The sequence below is a fragment of the Ranitomeya variabilis genome, chromosome 6 (assembly GCF_051348905.1).
Source record: "Ranitomeya variabilis isolate aRanVar5 chromosome 6, aRanVar5.hap1, whole genome shotgun sequence".
Taxonomy (NCBI): domain Eukaryota; kingdom Metazoa; phylum Chordata; class Amphibia; order Anura; family Dendrobatidae; genus Ranitomeya; species Ranitomeya variabilis.
Window position 1 is genome coordinate 25,840,576 of NC_135237.1, and position 18,916 is coordinate 25,859,491.

At 41.2% G+C, this 18,916-nt stretch overlaps 1 protein-coding gene across 1 annotated transcript in view; it reads right to left on the bottom strand.

The window, feature by feature from the left end:
* Positions 1–280: 280 nt before the first annotated feature.
* The window catches only part of SCIN (scinderin), a 112,549-nt gene continuing 93,913 nt past the window's right edge, over positions 281–18,916 (bottom strand). The window contains exons 11-16 of the mRNA XM_077268085.1: positions 16,565–16,735; positions 7,724–7,901; positions 6,947–7,068; positions 6,700–6,777; positions 1,155–1,215; positions 281–691 (exon numbers count right to left, since the gene is read on the bottom strand). Coding sequence (XP_077124200.1) covers positions 558–691; positions 1,155–1,215; positions 6,700–6,777; positions 6,947–7,068; positions 7,724–7,901; positions 16,565–16,735 — 744 coding nt within the window. The 3' untranslated portion in view covers positions 281–557. The remainder of the gene's footprint in view (positions 692–1,154; positions 1,216–6,699; positions 6,778–6,946; positions 7,069–7,723; positions 7,902–16,564; positions 16,736–18,916) is intronic.

Genomic DNA, 18,916 nt, shown 5'->3' on the forward strand with positions numbered 1-18,916 from the left:
AATTATGGGTTTATTAATATCCTATCAGGATGGTGGCTGGATAAGACCAAGAATTTGTTTAGAGGGCAAGATTTACATCCTCTGCTTCTTTTTATAGTTTAAAAAAATGCTGTCAATCACCACTAGGGGGAGCTCACTACATTGAGTGCAGTGAGAACTGCATAAACCTTAATCATGAATCCGTATGCAGTGAGCGCCCCCTAGTGGTGATAGAAATATTTTATTACAATGCAATAACATTTTTCTCCTAAACTGTGGGCACAAAACTGGGACATAAAACTCTTGTTCTGAAATTTGTACTTTTATTAAACATTCCAAATGCATAAAGAGAATTTTCTGATATTAAAAAAAAAACCATGAACATAATGAAATGATATTAAATGGTAAAGATCGTAGAAATGTAATGTAATATATGTAACATGTTTATCCAAAACAGCCACAAAAAGCAGCGCCGGGGAATCGCATCAGGGAATATGGTTATATGGCTGGAGACAAGTGGATATAACTGGATCTTTGGATGTTGGCGTCCTCATGTTTCCAGGTTCTTGCACATCATCTTACTGCTGCCACCTGCTGAAATCCCAGCCCAGGAACCATCCGGTGAATGTTGGGGGTTCATGTCCCTGTTTCACGGTAGTAACGGGGATTCGTTTATCTCTTCCAGATGGATCAGTGTTAATGTATTGCTTGGCTGGAAGGAAAGAGGAGACATTTCTGGTAAATGTCTACTGTAAGATGCCATCAGAGTGCACAGTAAAGGCGCAGTATAGGGTACAGAGTCAACAGTGACATCTTTAGGCTAAAAGTAGGTACTGCACTTGATCAAAATGAAAACATTAAGTAAAGGCGAAAAAAGAATTACATGTCAGGACGGTGTCATCACCAGCAGAAATGGAGAAATGCCATGGCCCAGTGGGTACAGGGGAAGGCACAGCAATCTGGGTAATATTATTAATGTAGAGTGCTACCCACTGGTAGTGTGTAGACCAAGCGCCTACATACACCTGGATCGGGCCCTAACTAAGGATACCATTATATGGCGATATACAGTATGCACTGCATAGCAGACCTCTCCCTACGTCAGTCCGGCCTCAGGTTACTCGTTATACAATGACACCAGCACAATCCTCATAGAACTGGGGTCAGAGTCTTACCTGACTTCATCGATTCTTTCTTCTCTACTTCATTAGCATCTTTCCCGATCCATAAGAAAATCTGGGAATAAAGAAAAAGCCGGTGAGAAACAAGAAGACCCAGCCCGATACTGGTGAAAGCTATTAATACACTGTATATGTAATAAAGGGATATAAATAATAACACACGTGACTGTGTGCCGGAGGGGATTATCATAAAGCTGCACCGAGACATAAGGGGCCGGAAAGAAACTGGCTGATGATAATGGCAATATGAGAAAGTCAGCAACCAAGATCATACATAAAAACTGCACTGTAATTGCTACAATTGTGATACATTGTACATAGGAGCAGTATTATAGTAGTTGTATTCTTGCACATAGGGGCAGTATTATAGTAGTTATATTCTTGTACATAGGGGGCAGTATTATAGTAGTTATATTCTTGTACATAGGGGCAGTATTATAGTAGTTATATTCTTGTATATAGGAGCAGTATTATAGTAGTTATATTCTTGTACATAGGGAGCAGTATTATAGTAGTTATATTCTTGTATATAGGAGCAGTATTATAGTAGTTATATTCTTGTACATAGGAGCAGTATTATAGTAGTTATATTCTTGTACATAGGGGCAGTATTATAGTAGTTATATTCTTGTACATAGGAGCAGTATTATAGTAGTTATATTCTTGTACATAGGAGCAGTATTATAGTAGTTATATTCTTGTACATAGGAGCAATATTATAGTAGTTATATTCTTGTACATAGGGGCAGTATTATAGTAGTTATATTCTTGTATATAGGAGCAGTATTATAGTAGTTATATTCTTGTATATAGGAGCAGTATTATAGTAGTTATATTCTTGTACATAGGAGCAGTATTATAGTAGTTATATTCTTGTACATAGGGGCAGTATTATAGTAGTTATATTCTTGTACATAGGAGCAGTATTATAGTAGTTATATTCTTGTACATAGGAGCAGTATTATAGTAGTTATATTCTTGTACATAGGGGCAGTATTATAGTAGTTATATTCTTGTACATAGGGGCAGTATTATAGTAGTTATATTCTTGTACATAGGAGCAATATTATAGTAGTTATATTCTTGTACATAGGGCAGTATTATAGTAGTTATATTCTTGTACATAGGAGCAGTATTATAGTAGTTATATTCTTGTACATAGGGGGCAGTATTATGGTAGTTATATTCTTATACATAGGGGCAGTATTATAGTAGTTATATTCTTGTACATAGGAGCAGTATTATAGTAGTTATATTCAGTACATAGGAGCAGTATTATAGTAGTTATATTCTTGAACATAGGAGCAGTATTATAGTAGTTATATTCTTGTACATAGGGGGCAGTATTATAGTAGTTATATTCTTGTACATAGGGGTAGTATTATAGTAGTTATATTCTTGTACATAGGAGCAGTATTATAGTAGTTATATTCTTGTACATAGGGGCAGTATTATAGTAGTTATATTCTTGTACATAGAAGCAGTATTATAGTAGTTATATTCTTGTAAATAGGGCAGTATTATAGTAGTTATATTCTTGTGCATAGGGGGGTAGTATTATAGTAGTTATATTCTTGTACATAGGGGCAGTATTATAGTAGTTATATTCTTGTACATAGGGGTAGTATTATAGTAGTTATATTCTTGTACATAGGAGCAGTATTATAGTAGTTATATTCTTGTAAATAGGGCAGTATTATAGTAGTTATATTCTTGTATATAGGGGCAGTATTATAGTAGTTATATTTTTGTACATAGGGGCAGTATTATAGTAGTTATATTCTTGTACATAGGGGTAGTATTATAGTAGTTATATTCTTGTACATAGGAGCAGTATTATAGTAGTTATATTCTTGTACATAGGGGCAGTATTATAGTAGTTATATTCTTGTACATAGGGGTAGTATTATAGTAGTTATATTCTTGTACATAGGGGCAGTATTATAGTAGTTATATTCTTGCACATAGGGGCAGTATTATAGTAGTTATACTCTTGTACATAGGGACAGTATTATAGTAGTTTTATTCTTGTACATAGGGACAGTATTATAGTAGTTATATTCTTGTACATAGGGACAGTATTATAGTACCGTATATACTAGAGTATAAGCCGACCCCCCCTAATTTTGCCACAAAAAACTGGGAAAACGTATTGACTCGAGTATAAGCCTAGGGTGGGAAATGCAGCAGCTGCCAGTAAATGTCAAAAGTAAAAATAGATACCAATAAAAGTAAAATTAATTGAGACATCAGTAGGTTAAGTGTTTTTGAATATCCATATTGAATCAGGAGCCCCATATAATGTTTCATACAGTTTATGATGGGCCCCATAAGATGCTCCATAAAGACACTTGCCCCATATAGTGCTGCACAAACGTTATGGCCCCATATAGTGCTGCACAAACGTTATGGCCCCCATATAGTGCTGCACAAACGTTATGGCCCCATATACTGCTGCACAAACGTTATGGCCCCATATAGTGCTGCACAAACGTTATAGCCCCCATATAGCGCTGCAAAAATGTTATGGCCCCCATATAGCGCTGCACAAACGTTATGGCCCCATAGATGATCCATATAGACACTTGCCCCATTAGCTGTTGATGAGATAAAAAAATAGAAAATCACATACTCACCTCTCCGTCACTCAGACCCCCGGCACTTTCAATATTCACCTTTCCCCATTCCGGCGCCGCTCCATCTTCAGCGTCTCCTGTGCACTGACGTTCAGGCAGAGGGCGCACACTAACCACGTCACCGCACCCTCTGACCTGATCGTCACTGTAGAAGACGCTGAAGATGGAGTGGCAGTATTATAGTAGATATATTCTTGTACATAGGGAGCAGTATTATAGTAGTTATATTCTTGTACATAGGGGCAGTATTATAGTAGTTATATTCTTTTACATAGGGGCAGTATTATAGTAGATATTTTCTTGTACATAGGGGCAGTATTATAGTAGTTATATTCTTGTACATAGGAGTGGTATTATAGTAGTTCTATTCTTGTAGATAGGAGCAGTATTATAGTAGTTATATTCTTGTACATAGGGAGCAGTATTATAGTAGTTATATTCTTGTACATAGGGTAGTATTATAATAGTTATATTCTTGTACATAGGAGCAGTATTATAGTAGTTATATTCTTGTACATAGGGGCAGTATTATAGTAGTTATATTCTTGTACATAGAGGCAGTATTATAGTAGTTATATTCTTGTACATAGGAGCAGTATTGTAATAGTTATATTCTTGTACATAGGGGCGGTATTATAGTAGTTATATTCTTGTACATAGGGGACAGTATTATAGTAGTTATATTCTTGTACATAGGAGCAGTATTATAGTAGTTATATTCTTGTAAATAGGAGCAGTATTATAGTAGTTATATTCTTGTACATAGGGAGCAGTTTATAGTAGTTATATTTTTGTACATAGGGGGCAGTATTATAGTAGTTATATTCTTGTACATAGGAGCGGTATTATAGTAGTTATATTCTTGTAGATAGGAGCAGTATTATAGTAGTTATATTCTTGTACATAGGGAGCAGTATTATAGTAGTTATATTCATGTACATAGGGTAGTATTATAATAGTTATATTCTTGTACATAGGAGCAGTATTATAGTAGTTATATTCTTGTACATAGGGAGCAGTATTATAGTAGTTATATTCTTGTACATAGGGAGCAGTTTATAGTAGTTATATTTTTGTACATAGGGGGCAGTATTATAGTAGTTATATTCTTGTACATAGGAGCGGTATTATAGTAGTTATATTCTTGTACATAGGAGTGGTATTATAGTAGTTCTATTCTTGTAGATAGGAGCAGTATTATAGTAGTTATATTCTTGTACATAGGGAGCAGTATTATAGTAGTTATATTCATGTACATAGGGTAGTATTATAATAGTTATATTCTTGTACATAGGAGCAGTATTATAGTAGTTATATTCTTGTACATAGAGGCAGTATTATAGTAGTTATATTCTTGTACATAGGAGCAGTATTATAATAGTTATATTCTTGTACATAGGAGCAGTATTATAGTAGTTATATTCTTGTACATAGGAGCAGTATTATAGTAGTTATATTCTTGTAGATAGGGGCAGTATTATAGTAGTTATATTCTTGTACATAGGGAGCAGTATTATAGTAGTTATATTCTTGTACATAGGGTAGTATTATAATAGTTATATTCTTGTACATAGGAGCAGTATTATAGTAGTTATATTCTTGTACATAGGGGCAGTATTATAGTAGTTATATTCTTGTACATAGAGGCAGTATTATAGTAGTTATATTCTTGTACATAGGAGCAGTATTGTAATAGTTATATTCTTGTACATAGGGGCGGTATTATAGTAGTTATATTCTTGTACATAGGGGACAGTATTATAGTAGTTATATTCTTGTACATAGGAGCAGTATTATAGTAGTTATATTCTTGTAAATAGGAGCAGTATTATAGTAGTTATATTCTTGTACATAGGGAGCAGTTTATAGTAGTTATATTTTTGTACATAGGGGGCAGTATTATAGTAGTTATATTCTTGTACATAGGGACAGTATTATAGTAGTTATATTCTTGTACATAGGAGCGGTATTATAGTAGTTATATTCTTGTACATAGGGAGCAGTTTATAGTAGTTATATTCTTGTACATAGGGGCTTTATTATAGTAGTTATATTCTTGTACATAGGAACAGTATTATAGTAGTTATATTCTTGTACATAGGAGCAGTATTATAGTAGTTATATTCTTGTACATAGGAGCAGTATTATAGTAGTTATATTCTTGTATATAAGGAGCAGTATTATAGTATTTATATTCTTGTACATAGGGGGCAGTATTATAGTAGTTATATTCCTGTACATAGGAGCAGTATTATAGTAGTTATATTCTTGTACATAGGAGCAGTATTATAGTAGTTATATTCTTGTACATAGGAGCAGTATTATAGTGGTTATATTCTTGTACATAGGGGCAGTATTATAGTAGTTATATTCTTGTACATAGGAGCAGTAATATAGTAGTTATATTCTTGTACATAGGAGCAGTATTATAGTAGTTATATTCTTGTACATAGGAGCAGTATTATAGTAGTTATATTCTTGTATATAAGGAGCAGTATTATAGTATTTATATTCTTGTACATAGGGGGCAGTATTATAGTAGTTATATTCTTGTACATAGGAGCAGTATTATAGTAGTAATATTCTTGTACATAGGGTAGTATTATAGTAGTTATATTCTTGTATATAAGGAGCAGTATTATAGTAATTATATTCTTGTACATAGGGGCAGTATTATAGTAGCTATATTCTTGTACATAGGAGCAGTATTATAGTAGTTATATTCTTGTACATAGGAGCAGTATTATAGTAGTTATATTCTTGTACATAGGAGCAGTATTATAGTGGTTATATTCTTGTACATAGGGGCAGTATTATAGTAGTTATATTCTTGTACATAGGAGCAGTAATATAGTAGTTATATTCTTGTATATCCAGAACCGAACCCTGCAGCCTTATAATACCTGTTCCCATGTATCCAGTAACATGACGTCATCTTCTGCCAAATCTTCTTGTGTAAATTCTCCTGGGACCTCTTCGATCTAAGTTTAGATAATACATGTCAAGGATAAGTATTTTATAGGAATGAAGATGTTACACTCTTCCAATGATATTACATATTTTTACCTGATTTTCTGCATTATGATGGTAATGATAATAATAGATACACTTTATATTGTATTGTTTTTCTGTTAAAAGCTTCAGACTTACCACAAATCTCCCAGACTTGTTTGAGCAGCCATAAAGCCGTGGTGGATGATTTGCCACCTGGGATCCGAGGAGCTCAGACGTCTGATACGATTTTTTACCTCCCAGGGAGCTCCAGAAGTCATCTACAGCCAGAAAAAGTTTCCAAGAATTGCTTGTTACTAGACTGTGTTTAAAAGTTATTTTCTTTAAGTTTAGGCCCGATCATCATAAACTTGAAGCAGCTCAGTTTTCCGTATTATATACTTTTGATACAAGTATCTCGGAAAGTAAAAACCTGTTTAATTTTTAATGGACCCCTTGGGGATGGTTCAATATGAAATTGTGGCTTTTTTGGGATAAGAAAGGGTGGCCCCTTCTTCCTAGGCTATGCTCCATTTCTGCCACTGGAATGTTAGTTTAGACCCTAGGGCTGAGTCTGATGTGGTCATTTTGTGGATGGGCGCATTTTCTATCAAGTATAGAGTATTTGTTACATATAGAATAAGACAGGTGCAACTTCATATTCCAATAGTTCAGCCTTCACTGACTTAAAAGGGTTTTCCCAAAGTTACACCCTATCAACATGACAGGAGAAAAGTATCTGATCATTGGGAATTCCAACAGTCTCCAAGAACTGAGGTCCGGTGTTGGCCATCTAAATCGAGCTGCCGTTGTGCATGCCCGTTACCTCTAATTAAAGGTCATGGGCCTGAGAAGAAAGCCAAGAGCCACATCCTTCATCCAAAGCCAATTTCCAAAGATTCACTTATTAGAATGCAAATAAAAGAACCTTCAGACCTGGCTCCTGTCCTTCTTTTATCCTTGTTATCTTGCATTTGAGGATATTGATGACATATCCTGCTCCCTTCTCTTCTTCTCCGCTCGCGCCTCTTCCTATCCACTCATAGCCAGAATTATTCTTCAGCTTCAATACAAACACATCATTGGAATTGAGCGAGGTAGCGGATGCATCTACCTGAAAATATAGAAAGAAAAGTATAAAAATTAAGAAATAATTATTCCACGTTTCTTGTCTTCCATTGTACTCACTTGTTGAAGGATATTTGTAAAGTTATTATCTCAATTGTAACTTCAAATTAACATTACGTTGTGTGTTACACACCACAAAATAAAGGAGGAAAAAGAAGAAAGGGAAGAATGGTTTGTGAGCGGTAAGGGGATGTGAGCAGAAGGGGGAAGTAAGGAGAAGAAAGGGAAGAATGAGATGTGAGCAGGAAGAGAATATAAAGAGAAGAAAGGGAAGGATGAGATGTGAGCGGGAAGGGGATGTAAGTAGAAGAAAAGGAAGGATGAGATGTGAGCGGGAAGAGGATGTAAGGAGAAGAAAGGGAAGGATGAGATGTGAGCAGGAAGAGGATGTAAGGGGAAGAAAGGGAAGGATGAGATGTGAGCGGGAAGGGGATGTAAGTAGAAGAAAAGGAAGGATGAGATGTGAGCGGGAAGAGGATGTAAGGAGAAGAAAGGGAAGGATGAGATGTGAGCAGGAAGAGGATGTAAGGGGAAGAAAGGGAAGGATGAGATGTGAGCGGGAAGGGGATGTAAGTAGAAGAAAAGGAAGGATGAGATGTGAGCGGGAAGGGGATCTAAGGAGAAGAAAAGGAAGGATGAGATGTGAGCGGGAAGAGGATGTAAGGAGAAGAAAGGGAAGGATGAGATGTGAGCAGGAAGAGGATGTAAGGGGAAGAAAGGGAAGGATGAGATGTGAGCGGGAAGGGGATGTAAGGAGAAGAAAAGGAAGGATGAGATGTGAGCGGGAAGGTGATATGTAAGGAGAAGAAAGGGAAGGATGAGATGTGAGCGGGAAGGGGATGTAAGTAGAAGAAAGGGAAGGATGAGATGTGAGTGGGAAGAGAATATAAAGAGAAGAAAGGGAAGGATGAGATGTGAGCGGGAAGGGGATGTAAGGAGAAGAAAAGGAAGGATGAGATGTGAGCGGGAAGAGGATGTAAGGAGAAGAAAGGGAAGGATGAGATGTGAGCAGGAAGGGGATATGCAAGGAGAAGAAAGGGAAGGATGAGATGTGAGCGGGAAGGGGATGTAAGTAGAAGAAAAGGAAGGATGAGATGTGAGCGGGAAGGGGATCTAAGGAGAAGAAAAGGAAGGATGAGATGTGAGCGGGAAGAGGTTGTAAGGAGAAGAAAGGGAAGGATGAGATGTGAGCAGGAAGGGGATATGCAAGGAGAAGAAAGGGAAGGATGAGATGTGAGCAGGAAGGGGATATGCAAGGAGAAGAAACGGAAGGATGAGATGTGAGTGGGAAGGGGATGTAAGTAGAAGAAAGGGAAGGATGAGATGTGAGCGGGAAGAGAATATAAAGAGAAGAAAGGGAAGGATGAGATGTGAGCGGGAAGGGGATGTAAGTAGAAGAAAAGGAAGGATGAGATGTGAGCGGGAAGAGGATGTAAGGAGAAGAAAGGGAAGGATGAGATGTGAGCAGGAAGGGGATATGCAAGGAGAAGAAAGGGAAGGATGAGATGTGAGCGGGAAGGGGATGTAAGTAGAAGAAAAGGAAGGATGAGATGTGAGCGGGAAGGGGATCTAAGGAGAAGAAAAGGAAGGATGAGATGTGAGCGGGAAGAGGATGTAAGGAGAAGAAAGGGAAGGATGAGATGTGAGCAGGAAGAGGATGTAAGGGGAAGAAAGGGAAGGATGAGATGTGAGCGGGAAGGGGATGTAAGGAGAAGAAAAGGAAGGATGAGATGTGAGCGGGAAGGTGATATGTAAGGAGAAGAAAGGGAAGGATGAGATGTGAGCGGGAAGGGGATGTAAGTAGAAGAAAGGGAAGGATGAGATGTGAGCGGGAAGAGAATATAAAGAGAAGAAAGGGAAGGATGAGATGTGAGCGGGAAGGGGATGTAAGGAGAAGAAAAGGAAGGATGAGATGTGAGCGGGAAGAGGATGTAAGGAGAAGAAAGGGAAGGATGAGATGTGAGCAGGAAGGGGATATGCAAGGAGAAGAAAGGGAAGGATGAGATGTGAGCGGGAAGGGGATGTAAGTAGAAGAAAAGGAAGGATGAGATGTGAGCGGGAAGGGGATCTAAGGAGAAGAAAAGGAAGGATGAGATGTGAGCGGGAAGAGGTTGTAAGGAGAAGAAAGGGAAGGATGAGATGTGAGCAGGAAGGGGATATGCAAGGAGAAGAAAGGGAAGGATGAGATGTGAGTGGGAAGAGGATGTAAGGAGAAGAAAGGGAAGAATGAGATGTGAGCAGGAAGAGGATGTAAGGAGAAGAAAGGGAAGGATGAGATGTGAGCGGGAAGAGGATGTAAGGAGAAGAAAGGGAAGGATGAGATGTGAGTGGGAAGGGGATGTAAGGACAAGAAAGGAAGGATGAGATGTGAGTGGGAAGAGGATGTAAGGAGAAGAAAGGGAAGGATGAGATGTGAGCGGGAAGAGGATATGTAAGGAGAAGAAAGGGAAGGATGAGATGTGAGCGGGAAGAGGATGTAAGGAGAAGAAAGGGAAGGATGAGATGTGAGCGGGAAGAGGATGTAAGGAGAAGAAAGGGAAGGATCAGATGTGAGCGGGAAGAGGATGTAAGGAGAAGAAAGGGAAGGATGAGATGTGAGCGGGAAGAGAATGTGACGAGAAGGGAAGGATGAGATGTGAGCGGGAAGAGAATGACGAGAAGAAAGGGAAGGATGAGATGTGAGCGGGAAGGGGATATGTAAGGGGAAGAAAAGGAAGGCTGAGATGTGAGCGGGAAGAGGATGTAAGGAGAAGAAAGGGAAGGATGAGATATGAGCGGGAAGAGGATGTAAGGAGAAGAAAGGGAAGGATGAGATGTGAGCGGGAAGAGAATGTGACGAGAAGAAAGAGAAGGATGAGATGTGAGCGGGAACAGGATGTAAGGAGAAGAAAGGGAAGGATGAGATGTGAGCGGGAAGAGGATGTAAGGGGAAGAAAGGGAAGGATGAGATGTGAGCGGGAAGGGGATGTAAGGAGAAGAAAAGGAAGGATGAGATGTGAGCGGGAAGGTGATATGTAAGGAGAAGAAAGGGAAGGATGAGATGTGAGCGGGAAGGGGATGTAAGTAGAAGAAAGGGAAGGATGAGATGTGAGCGGGAAGAGAATATAAAGAGAAGAAAGGGAAGGGTGAGATGTGAGCGGGAAGGGGATGTAAGGAGAAGAAAAGGAAGGATGAGATGTGAGCAGGAAGAGGATGTAAGGGGAAGAAAGGGAAGGATGAGATGTGAGCGGGAAGGGGATGTAAGGAGAAGAAAAGGAAGGATGAGATGTGAGCGGGAAGGGGATGTAAGGAGAAGAAAAGGAAGGATGAGATGTGAGCGGGAAGGTGATATGTAAGGAGAAGAAAGGGAAGGATGAGATGTGAGCGGGAAGGGGATGTAAGTAGAAGAAAGGGAAGGATGAGATGTGAGCGGGAAGAGAATATAAAGAGAAGAAAGGGAAGGATGAGATGTGAGCGGGAAGGGGATGTAAGGAGAAGAAAAGGAAGGATGAGATGTGAGCGGGAAGAGGATGTAAGTAGAAGAAAAGGAAGGATGAGATGTGAGCGGGAAGGGGATCTAAGGAGAAGAAAAGGAAGAATGAGATGTGAGCGGGAAGAGGTTGTAAGGAGAAGAAAGGGAAGGATGAGATGTGAGCAGGAAGGGGATATGCAAGGAGAAGAAAGGGAAGGATGAGATGTGAGTGGGAAGAGGATGTAAGGAGAAGAAAGGGAAGAATGAGATGTCAGCAGGAAGAGGATGTAAGGAGAAGAAAGGGAAGGATGAGATGTGAGCGGGAAGAGGATGTAAGGAGAAGAAAGGGAAGGATGAGATGTGAGCGGGAAGGGGATGTAAGGACAAGAAAGGAAGGATGAGATGTGAGTGGGAAGAGGATGTAAGGAGAAGAAAGGGAAGGATGAGATGTGAGCGGGAAGAGGATGTAAGGAGAAGAAAGGGAAGGATGAGATGTGAGTGGGAAGAGGATGTAAGGAGAAGAAAGGGAAGGATCAGATGTGAGCGGGAAGAGGATGTAAGGAGAAGAAAGGGAAGGATGAGATGTGAGCGGGAAGAGAATGTGACGAGAAGGGAAGGATGAGATGTGAGCGGGAAGAGAATGACGAGAAGAAAGGGAAGGATGAGATGTGAGCGGGAAGGGGATATGTAAGGGGAAGAAAAGGAAGGCTGAGATGTGAGCGGGAAGAGAATGTAAGGAGAAGAAAGGGAAGGATGAGATATGAGCGGGAAGAGGATGTAAGGAGAAGAAAGGGAAGGATGAGATGTGAGCGGGAAGAGAATGTGACGAGAAGAAAGAGAAGGATGAGATGTGAGTGGGAACAGGATGTAAGGAGAAGAAAGGGAAGGATGAGATGTGAGCGGGAAGAGAATGTGACGAGAAGGGAAGGATGAGATGTGAGCGCCAAGAGAATGTGATTAGAAGAAAGGGAAGGATGAGATGTGAGCGAGAAGGGGATGTAAGGACAAGAAAGGAAGGATGAGATGTGAGCGGGAAGAGGATGTAAGCAGAAGAAAAGGAAGGATGAGATGTGAGCAGGAAGAGGATGTAAGGAGAGGGAAGGATGAGGTGTGAGCGGGAAGAGGATGTAAGGAGAAGCAAGGAAAGAATTATATGTGAGCGGGAAGAGGATGTAAGGAGAAGAAAGGGAAGAATGAGATGTGAGCAGGAAGAGGATGTAAGGGGAAGAAAGGGAAGGATGAGATGTGAGCGGGAAGGGGATGTAAGGAGAAGAAAAGAAAGGATGAGATGTGAGCGGGAAGGTGATATGTAAGGAGAAGAAAGGGAAGGATGAGATGTGAGCGGGAAGGGGATGTAAGTAGAAGAAAGGGAAGGATGAGATGTGAGCGGGAAGGGGATGTAAGTAGAAGAAAAGGAAGGATGAGATGTGAGCGGGAAGGGGATGTAAGGAGAAGAAAAGGAAGGATGAGATGTGAGCGGGAAGAGGATGTAAGGAGAAGAAAGGGAAGGATGAGATGTGAGCAGGAAGGGGATATGCAAGGAGAAGAAAGGGAAGGATGAGATGTGAGCGGGAAGGGGATGTAAGTAGAAGAAAAGGAAGGATGAGATGTGAGCGGGAAGGGGATGTAAGGAGAAGAAAAGGAAGGATGAGATGTGAGCGGGAAGAGGATGTAAGGAGAAGAAAAGGAAGGATGAGATGTGAGCAGGAAGGGGATATGCAAGGAGAAGAAAGGGAAGGATGAGATGTGAGTGGGAAGAGGATGTAAGGAGAAGAAAGGGAAGAATGAGATGTGAGCAGGAAGAGGATGTAAGGAGAAGAAAGGGAAGGATGAGATGTGAGCGGGAAGAGGATGTAAGGAGAAGAAAGGGAAGGATGAGATGTGAGCGGGAAGGGGATGTAAGGACAAGAAAGGAAGGATGTGATGTGAGTGGGAAGAGGATGTAAGGAGAAGAAAGGGAAGGATGAGATGTGAGCGGGAAGAGGATATGTAAGGAGAAGAAAGGGAAGTATGAGATGTGAGCGGGAAGAGGATGTAAGGAGAAGAAAGGGAAGGATGAGATGTGAGCGAGAAGAGGATGTAAGGAGAAGAAAGGGAAGGATCAGATGTGAGCGGGAAGAGAATGTGACGAGAAGGGAAGGATGAGATGTGAGCGGGAAGAGAATGATGAGAAGAAAGGGAAGGATGAGATGTGAGCGGGAAGGGGATATGTAAGGGGAAGAAAAGGAAGGCTGAGATGTGAGCGGGAAGAGGATGTAAGTAGAAGAAAGGGAAGGATGAGATATGAGCGGGAAGAGGATGTAAGGAGAAGAAAGGGAAGGATGAGATGTGAGCGGGAAGAGAATGTGACGAGAAGAAAGAGAAGGATGAGATGTGAGCGGGAACAGGATGTAAGGAGAAGAAAGGGAAGGATGAGATGTGAGCGGGAAGAGGATGTAAGGAGAAGAAAGGGAAGGATGAGATGTGAGCGGGAAAAGGGAAGGATGAGATGTGAGCGGGAAGAGAATGTGACGAGAAGGGAAGGATGAGATGTGAGCGGCAAGAGAATGTGATTAGAAGAAAGGGAAGGATGAGATGTGAGCGGGAAGGGGATGTAAGGACAAGAAAGGAAGGATGAGATGTGAGCGGGAAGAGGATGTAAGCAGAAGAAAAGGAAGGATGAGATGTGAGCGGGAAGAGGATGTAAGGAGAAGAAAGGGAAGGATGAGATGTGAGCGGGAAGAGGATGTAAGGAGAAGAAAGGAAGGATGAGATGTGAGCAGGAAGAGGATGTAAGGAGAAGAAAGGGAAGGATGAGATGTGAGCGGGAAGGGGATGTAAGGAGAAGAAAAGGAAGGATGAGATGTGAGCGGGAAGAGGATGTAAGGAGAAGAAAGGGAAGGATGAGATGTGAGCAGGAAGGGGATATGCAAGGAGAAGAAAGGGAAGGATGAGATGTGAGCGGGAAGGGGATGTAAGTAGAAGAAAAGGAAGGATGAGATGTGAGCGGGAAGGGGATGTAAGGAGAAGAAAAGGAAGGATGAGATGTGAGCGGGAAGAGGATGTAAGGAGAAGAAAAGGAAGGATGAGATGTGAGCAGGAAGGGGATATGCAAGGAGAAGAAAGGGAAGGATGAGATGTGAGTGGGAAGAGGATGTAAGGAGAAGAAAGGGAAGAATGAGATGTGAGCAGGAAGAGGATGTAAGGAGAAGAAAGGGAAGGATGAGATGTGAGCGGGAAGAGGATGTAAGGAGAAGAAAGGGAAGGATGAGATGTGAGCGGGAAGGGGATGTAAGGACAAGAAAGGAAGGATGTGATGTGAGTGGGAAGAGGATGTAAGGAGAAGAAAGGGAAGGATGAGATGTGAGCGGGAAGAGGATATGTAAGGAGAAGAAAGGGAAGTATGAGATGTGAGCGGGAAGAGGATGTAAGGAGAAGAAAGGGAAGGATGAGATGTAAGCGAGAAGAGGATGTAAGGAGAAGAAAGGGAAGGATGAGATGTGAGCGGGAAGAGAATGTGACGAGAAGGGAAGGATGAGATGTGAGCGGGAAGAGAATGATGAGAAGAAAGGGAAGGATGAGATGTGAGCGGGAAGGGGATATGTAAGGGGAAGAAAAGGAAGGCTGAGATGTGAGCGGGAAGAGGATGTAAGTAGAAGAAAGGGAAGGATGAGATATGAGCGGGAAGAGGATGTAAGGAGAAGAAAGGGAAGGATGAGATGTGAGCGGGAAGAGAATGTGACGAGAAGAAAGAGAAGGATGAGATGTGAGCGGGAACAGGATGTAAGGAGAAGAAAGGGAAGGATGAGATGTGAGCGGGAAGAGGATGTAAGGAGAAGAAAGGGAAGGATGAGATGTGAGCGGGAAAAGGGAAGGATGAGATGTGAGCGGGAAGAGAATGTGACGAGAAGGGAAGGATGAGATGTGAGCGGCAAGAGAATGTGATTAGAAGAAAGGGAAGGATGAGATGTGAGCGGGAAGGGGATGTAAGGACAAGAAAGGAAGGATGAGATGTGAGCGGGAAGAGGATGTAAGCAGAAGAAAAGGAAGGATGAGATGTGAGCGGGAAGAGGATGTAAGGCGAAGAAAGGGAAGGATGAGATGTGAGCGGGAAGAGGATGTAAGGAGAAGAAAGGAAGGATGAGATGTGAGCAGGAAGAGGATGTAAGGAGAAGAAAGGGAAGGATGAGATGTGAGCGGGAAGAGGATGTAAGGGGAAGAAAAGGAAGGATGAGATGTGAGCGGGAAGAGGATGTAAGGAGAAGAAAGGGAAGGATGACTTGTGAGCGGGAAGAGGATGTAAGGAGAAGAAAGGAAGGATGAGATGTGAGCAGGAAGAGGATGTAAGGAGAAGAAAGGGAAGGATGAGATGTGAGCGGGAAGAGGATATAAGGAGAAGAAAGGGAAGGATGAGGATGTAAGAAGAGGTGTTGGTGGGAAGGGAAAGTGAAGACAAAATGGAAAGAAAACATTTTGGGAAGAGGATGTAAGTTTAAGAAAAGGTAGGACAAGATGTGAGTAAGAATGGGGTGTAAGAAGAAAGGGAAGAGATGTGAGTCTAAAGAAAGGGAAACGTAAGAAGAATAGGAGGAATATGAGAGGTGTGCAGGAAGGAGATGTAAGAAGAGCAAAGGAGAGAGAGAGAATGTAAAGGAAAGAAAGGGGAGGGAAACACATGGGATCAAAGAAAAAGAAATAAAGGAAAAGGATGTAATAACAGATGAAATTTGAGCAGGAATGGAATGTAAAGAGAAGAAATAAAAGAATGGGATGTAAACAAGAAGGGAATGTAAGGAGAGGAAAGGATGAGGGGTGAGGATGATTTAAAGAAAAAAGAAAGGATGAGATGTGAGCAGAAAAAAGGATGCAAGGGGAAGAAAGGGAATGAAAGATTAAGGGAAAGACATTTAAGGAGGAGAAAAGAAGAGATGTGAGCAGGAAGAGGATGTAAGGAGAAAAAGGAAAACCATGGTATTGAACCACAGAGGTGCTCTTTCTCAGGGCAAGTCTCATAAGGAGATGAACTTGGATGAGATGGTAACATTGCCCTGGCCCACTCATAAAGGAAAAAGACATAAAAGGAATGAGCATAGAAGAATCGGAAGGAAAAGATGCAAAGTAGCTAATGATGGCATAAGTAGCAGATTATAGTTCTGGAAGAAATTTTCTGATTTTTGTGTTTTTCCAGTTCTATGATAAATTTCCTTCCAGGTAGTTACCTCCACTATGCGTGTGATGAAAGACAAGTTCCTGCGGATCTGGAAGAGTCTGACCGCACTGGGGGGCGCCTGACCCCCTTTCCTGGATGTGCCATCTTTGTATATAATAAGAGGCTTTTCTTTGAACAAGCTCAGTAAGTGAGAAGGTTCCTTTCCCTGTGTGACTCGGACCTGAAAAAGGAAGATATAAAGTTAGCATTTATTTTGTGTGTATTTACGTGTTTCTGGTGTGTGGTCTATATTAATTTTCGGGAGTAGTAAAAGGGGGTTACATGTTCTGGTTATGTATATGAGCCCCATTATGCCCCCAAATGTTGTGGCTTTATATTCCATCCTTTTGGGTTCTGTTCATTCCTCTAAACTTTAAGGATCAGAATTACCTCTCTATCCAACACATTTCATTTCATCCCATCTTCTTTTGATGGGATTTTGTGATATTTTTATATAAAGCAGTTGATAATATTTGTACAATTGTAGCCGTGTCCTAGTTTATGACAAAGGAGGCAGCGCACAAATGATGCGAGGAAGACGGTGAAATCTCAAGAAAGAACACAAAGGAATGGCAGGACGGTGTCTTTTCAGGTCTTAGTAACCATGGTAAAAAATAATATGACCCTTCAGTCCTACTGTTTTATGACCTCGCAGCTTCTCACTTTCCAGACAGTTTCTTAAGTATGAAAAAGGCAGAAAGAAAAGTAACCTGCAATTTTATAGCTGGACTGAGAGAGCACAACAGAATACTGATATAAAGGGGTGAGAAGCGGGGGAGACATTATAAATCTGTAGCCCAAATGGAGCGGTTTGTTTGCAATTCACATTTGTAATAAAAAAGAGGAAAACTTTAAACTAAAGAAAATACACAAAAAAGCAGGTGAGTAAAGCATTCTAAAAATTTAAAACAAATTATATATATATATACACACACACACACACATACACACAGTGGGTACAGAAAGTATTCAGACCCCTCTAAATTTTTCACTCCTTGTCTCATTGCAGCCATTTGGTAAATTCAAAAAAGTACATTTTTTTCCCATTAATGTGCACTCTGCACCCCATCTTCACTGAAAAAAAACCAGAAATGTAGAAACTTTTGCAAATTTAAGAAAAACTGAAATATCACATGGTCATCAGTATTCAGACCCTTTGCTCAGACACTCATATGTAAGTCCCATGCTGTCCATTTCCTTGTGATCCTTCTTGAGATGGTTCTACTCCTTCATTGGAGGCCAGCTGTGTTTAATTAAACTGATAGGACTTGATTTGGAAAGGCGCACGCCTGTCTATATAAGACCTCACAGCTCACAGTGCAAATAAGATCGACCAAACAAGGCAAGTCTTCCTTGTTCAACCACCACAACCCCTTTGTATACCAGACCAATGCCCAAACCCCATAACCTCCCTATCCAACATCACTGAAGGGGGGCTTAATTGTCTCCTCTCCAAATCGCACCTCATCACCTGTGCGCTCGGCCCCATCCCATCCCATCCCACCTCCTCCCCAACCTCACCACCACACTTATCCCATCCCTAAACCACCTCCTCAACCTATCACTAACTTCTGGCACCTTCCCTTCTGCGTTCTAACATGCCACAATCACGCCTATCCTTAAAAAGCCAACCCTCAATCCAACTGCTATGTCCAGCTATCGCCCAATATCGCTGCTCCCATTCGCTTCCAAACTCCTGGAGCAGCACGTCCACTCTGAACTTTCCTCCCACCTCTCATCTAATTTGCTCTTTGACAATCTACAATCTGGTTTTGGCCCCCATCACTCAACTGAGACTGCCCTGACCAAAATCACTAATGAGCTACTTACAGCCAAAACGGACAATACTCTGTACTGCTCCTTCTAGACCTGTCCTCTGCTTTCGACTCAGTTGAGCACTGCCTCCTACTACAGAATCTCTCCTCCTTTGGCATCAAAGACCTCGTCCTATCCTGGATCTCCTCTTACCTTTCCAACCGCACATTATGCATCTCCCACTCCCACACTACCTCCTCATCCCACCCTCTGTTGGAGTCCCCCAAGGCTCTGTTCTAGGGCCCGTACTTTTCTCAATCTATACACTCGGCCTGGGACAACTCATAAAGTCCCATGGTTTCCAGTACCATCTGTATGCTGATGACACTCAGATCTACTTTTCTGGCCCAGACGTCACCTCTCTGCTGTCCAGAATCCCAGAGTGTCTATCAGCCATATCCTCCTTCTTCTCCTCTTGCTTCCTCAAACTCAATGTTGATAAATCTGAACTCATCATCTTTCCTCCATCTCATAGATCTTCCTTACCTGACCTATCTATCACAATTAACGACATCACGCTTTCCCCTGTACCGGAAGTCGGCTGCCT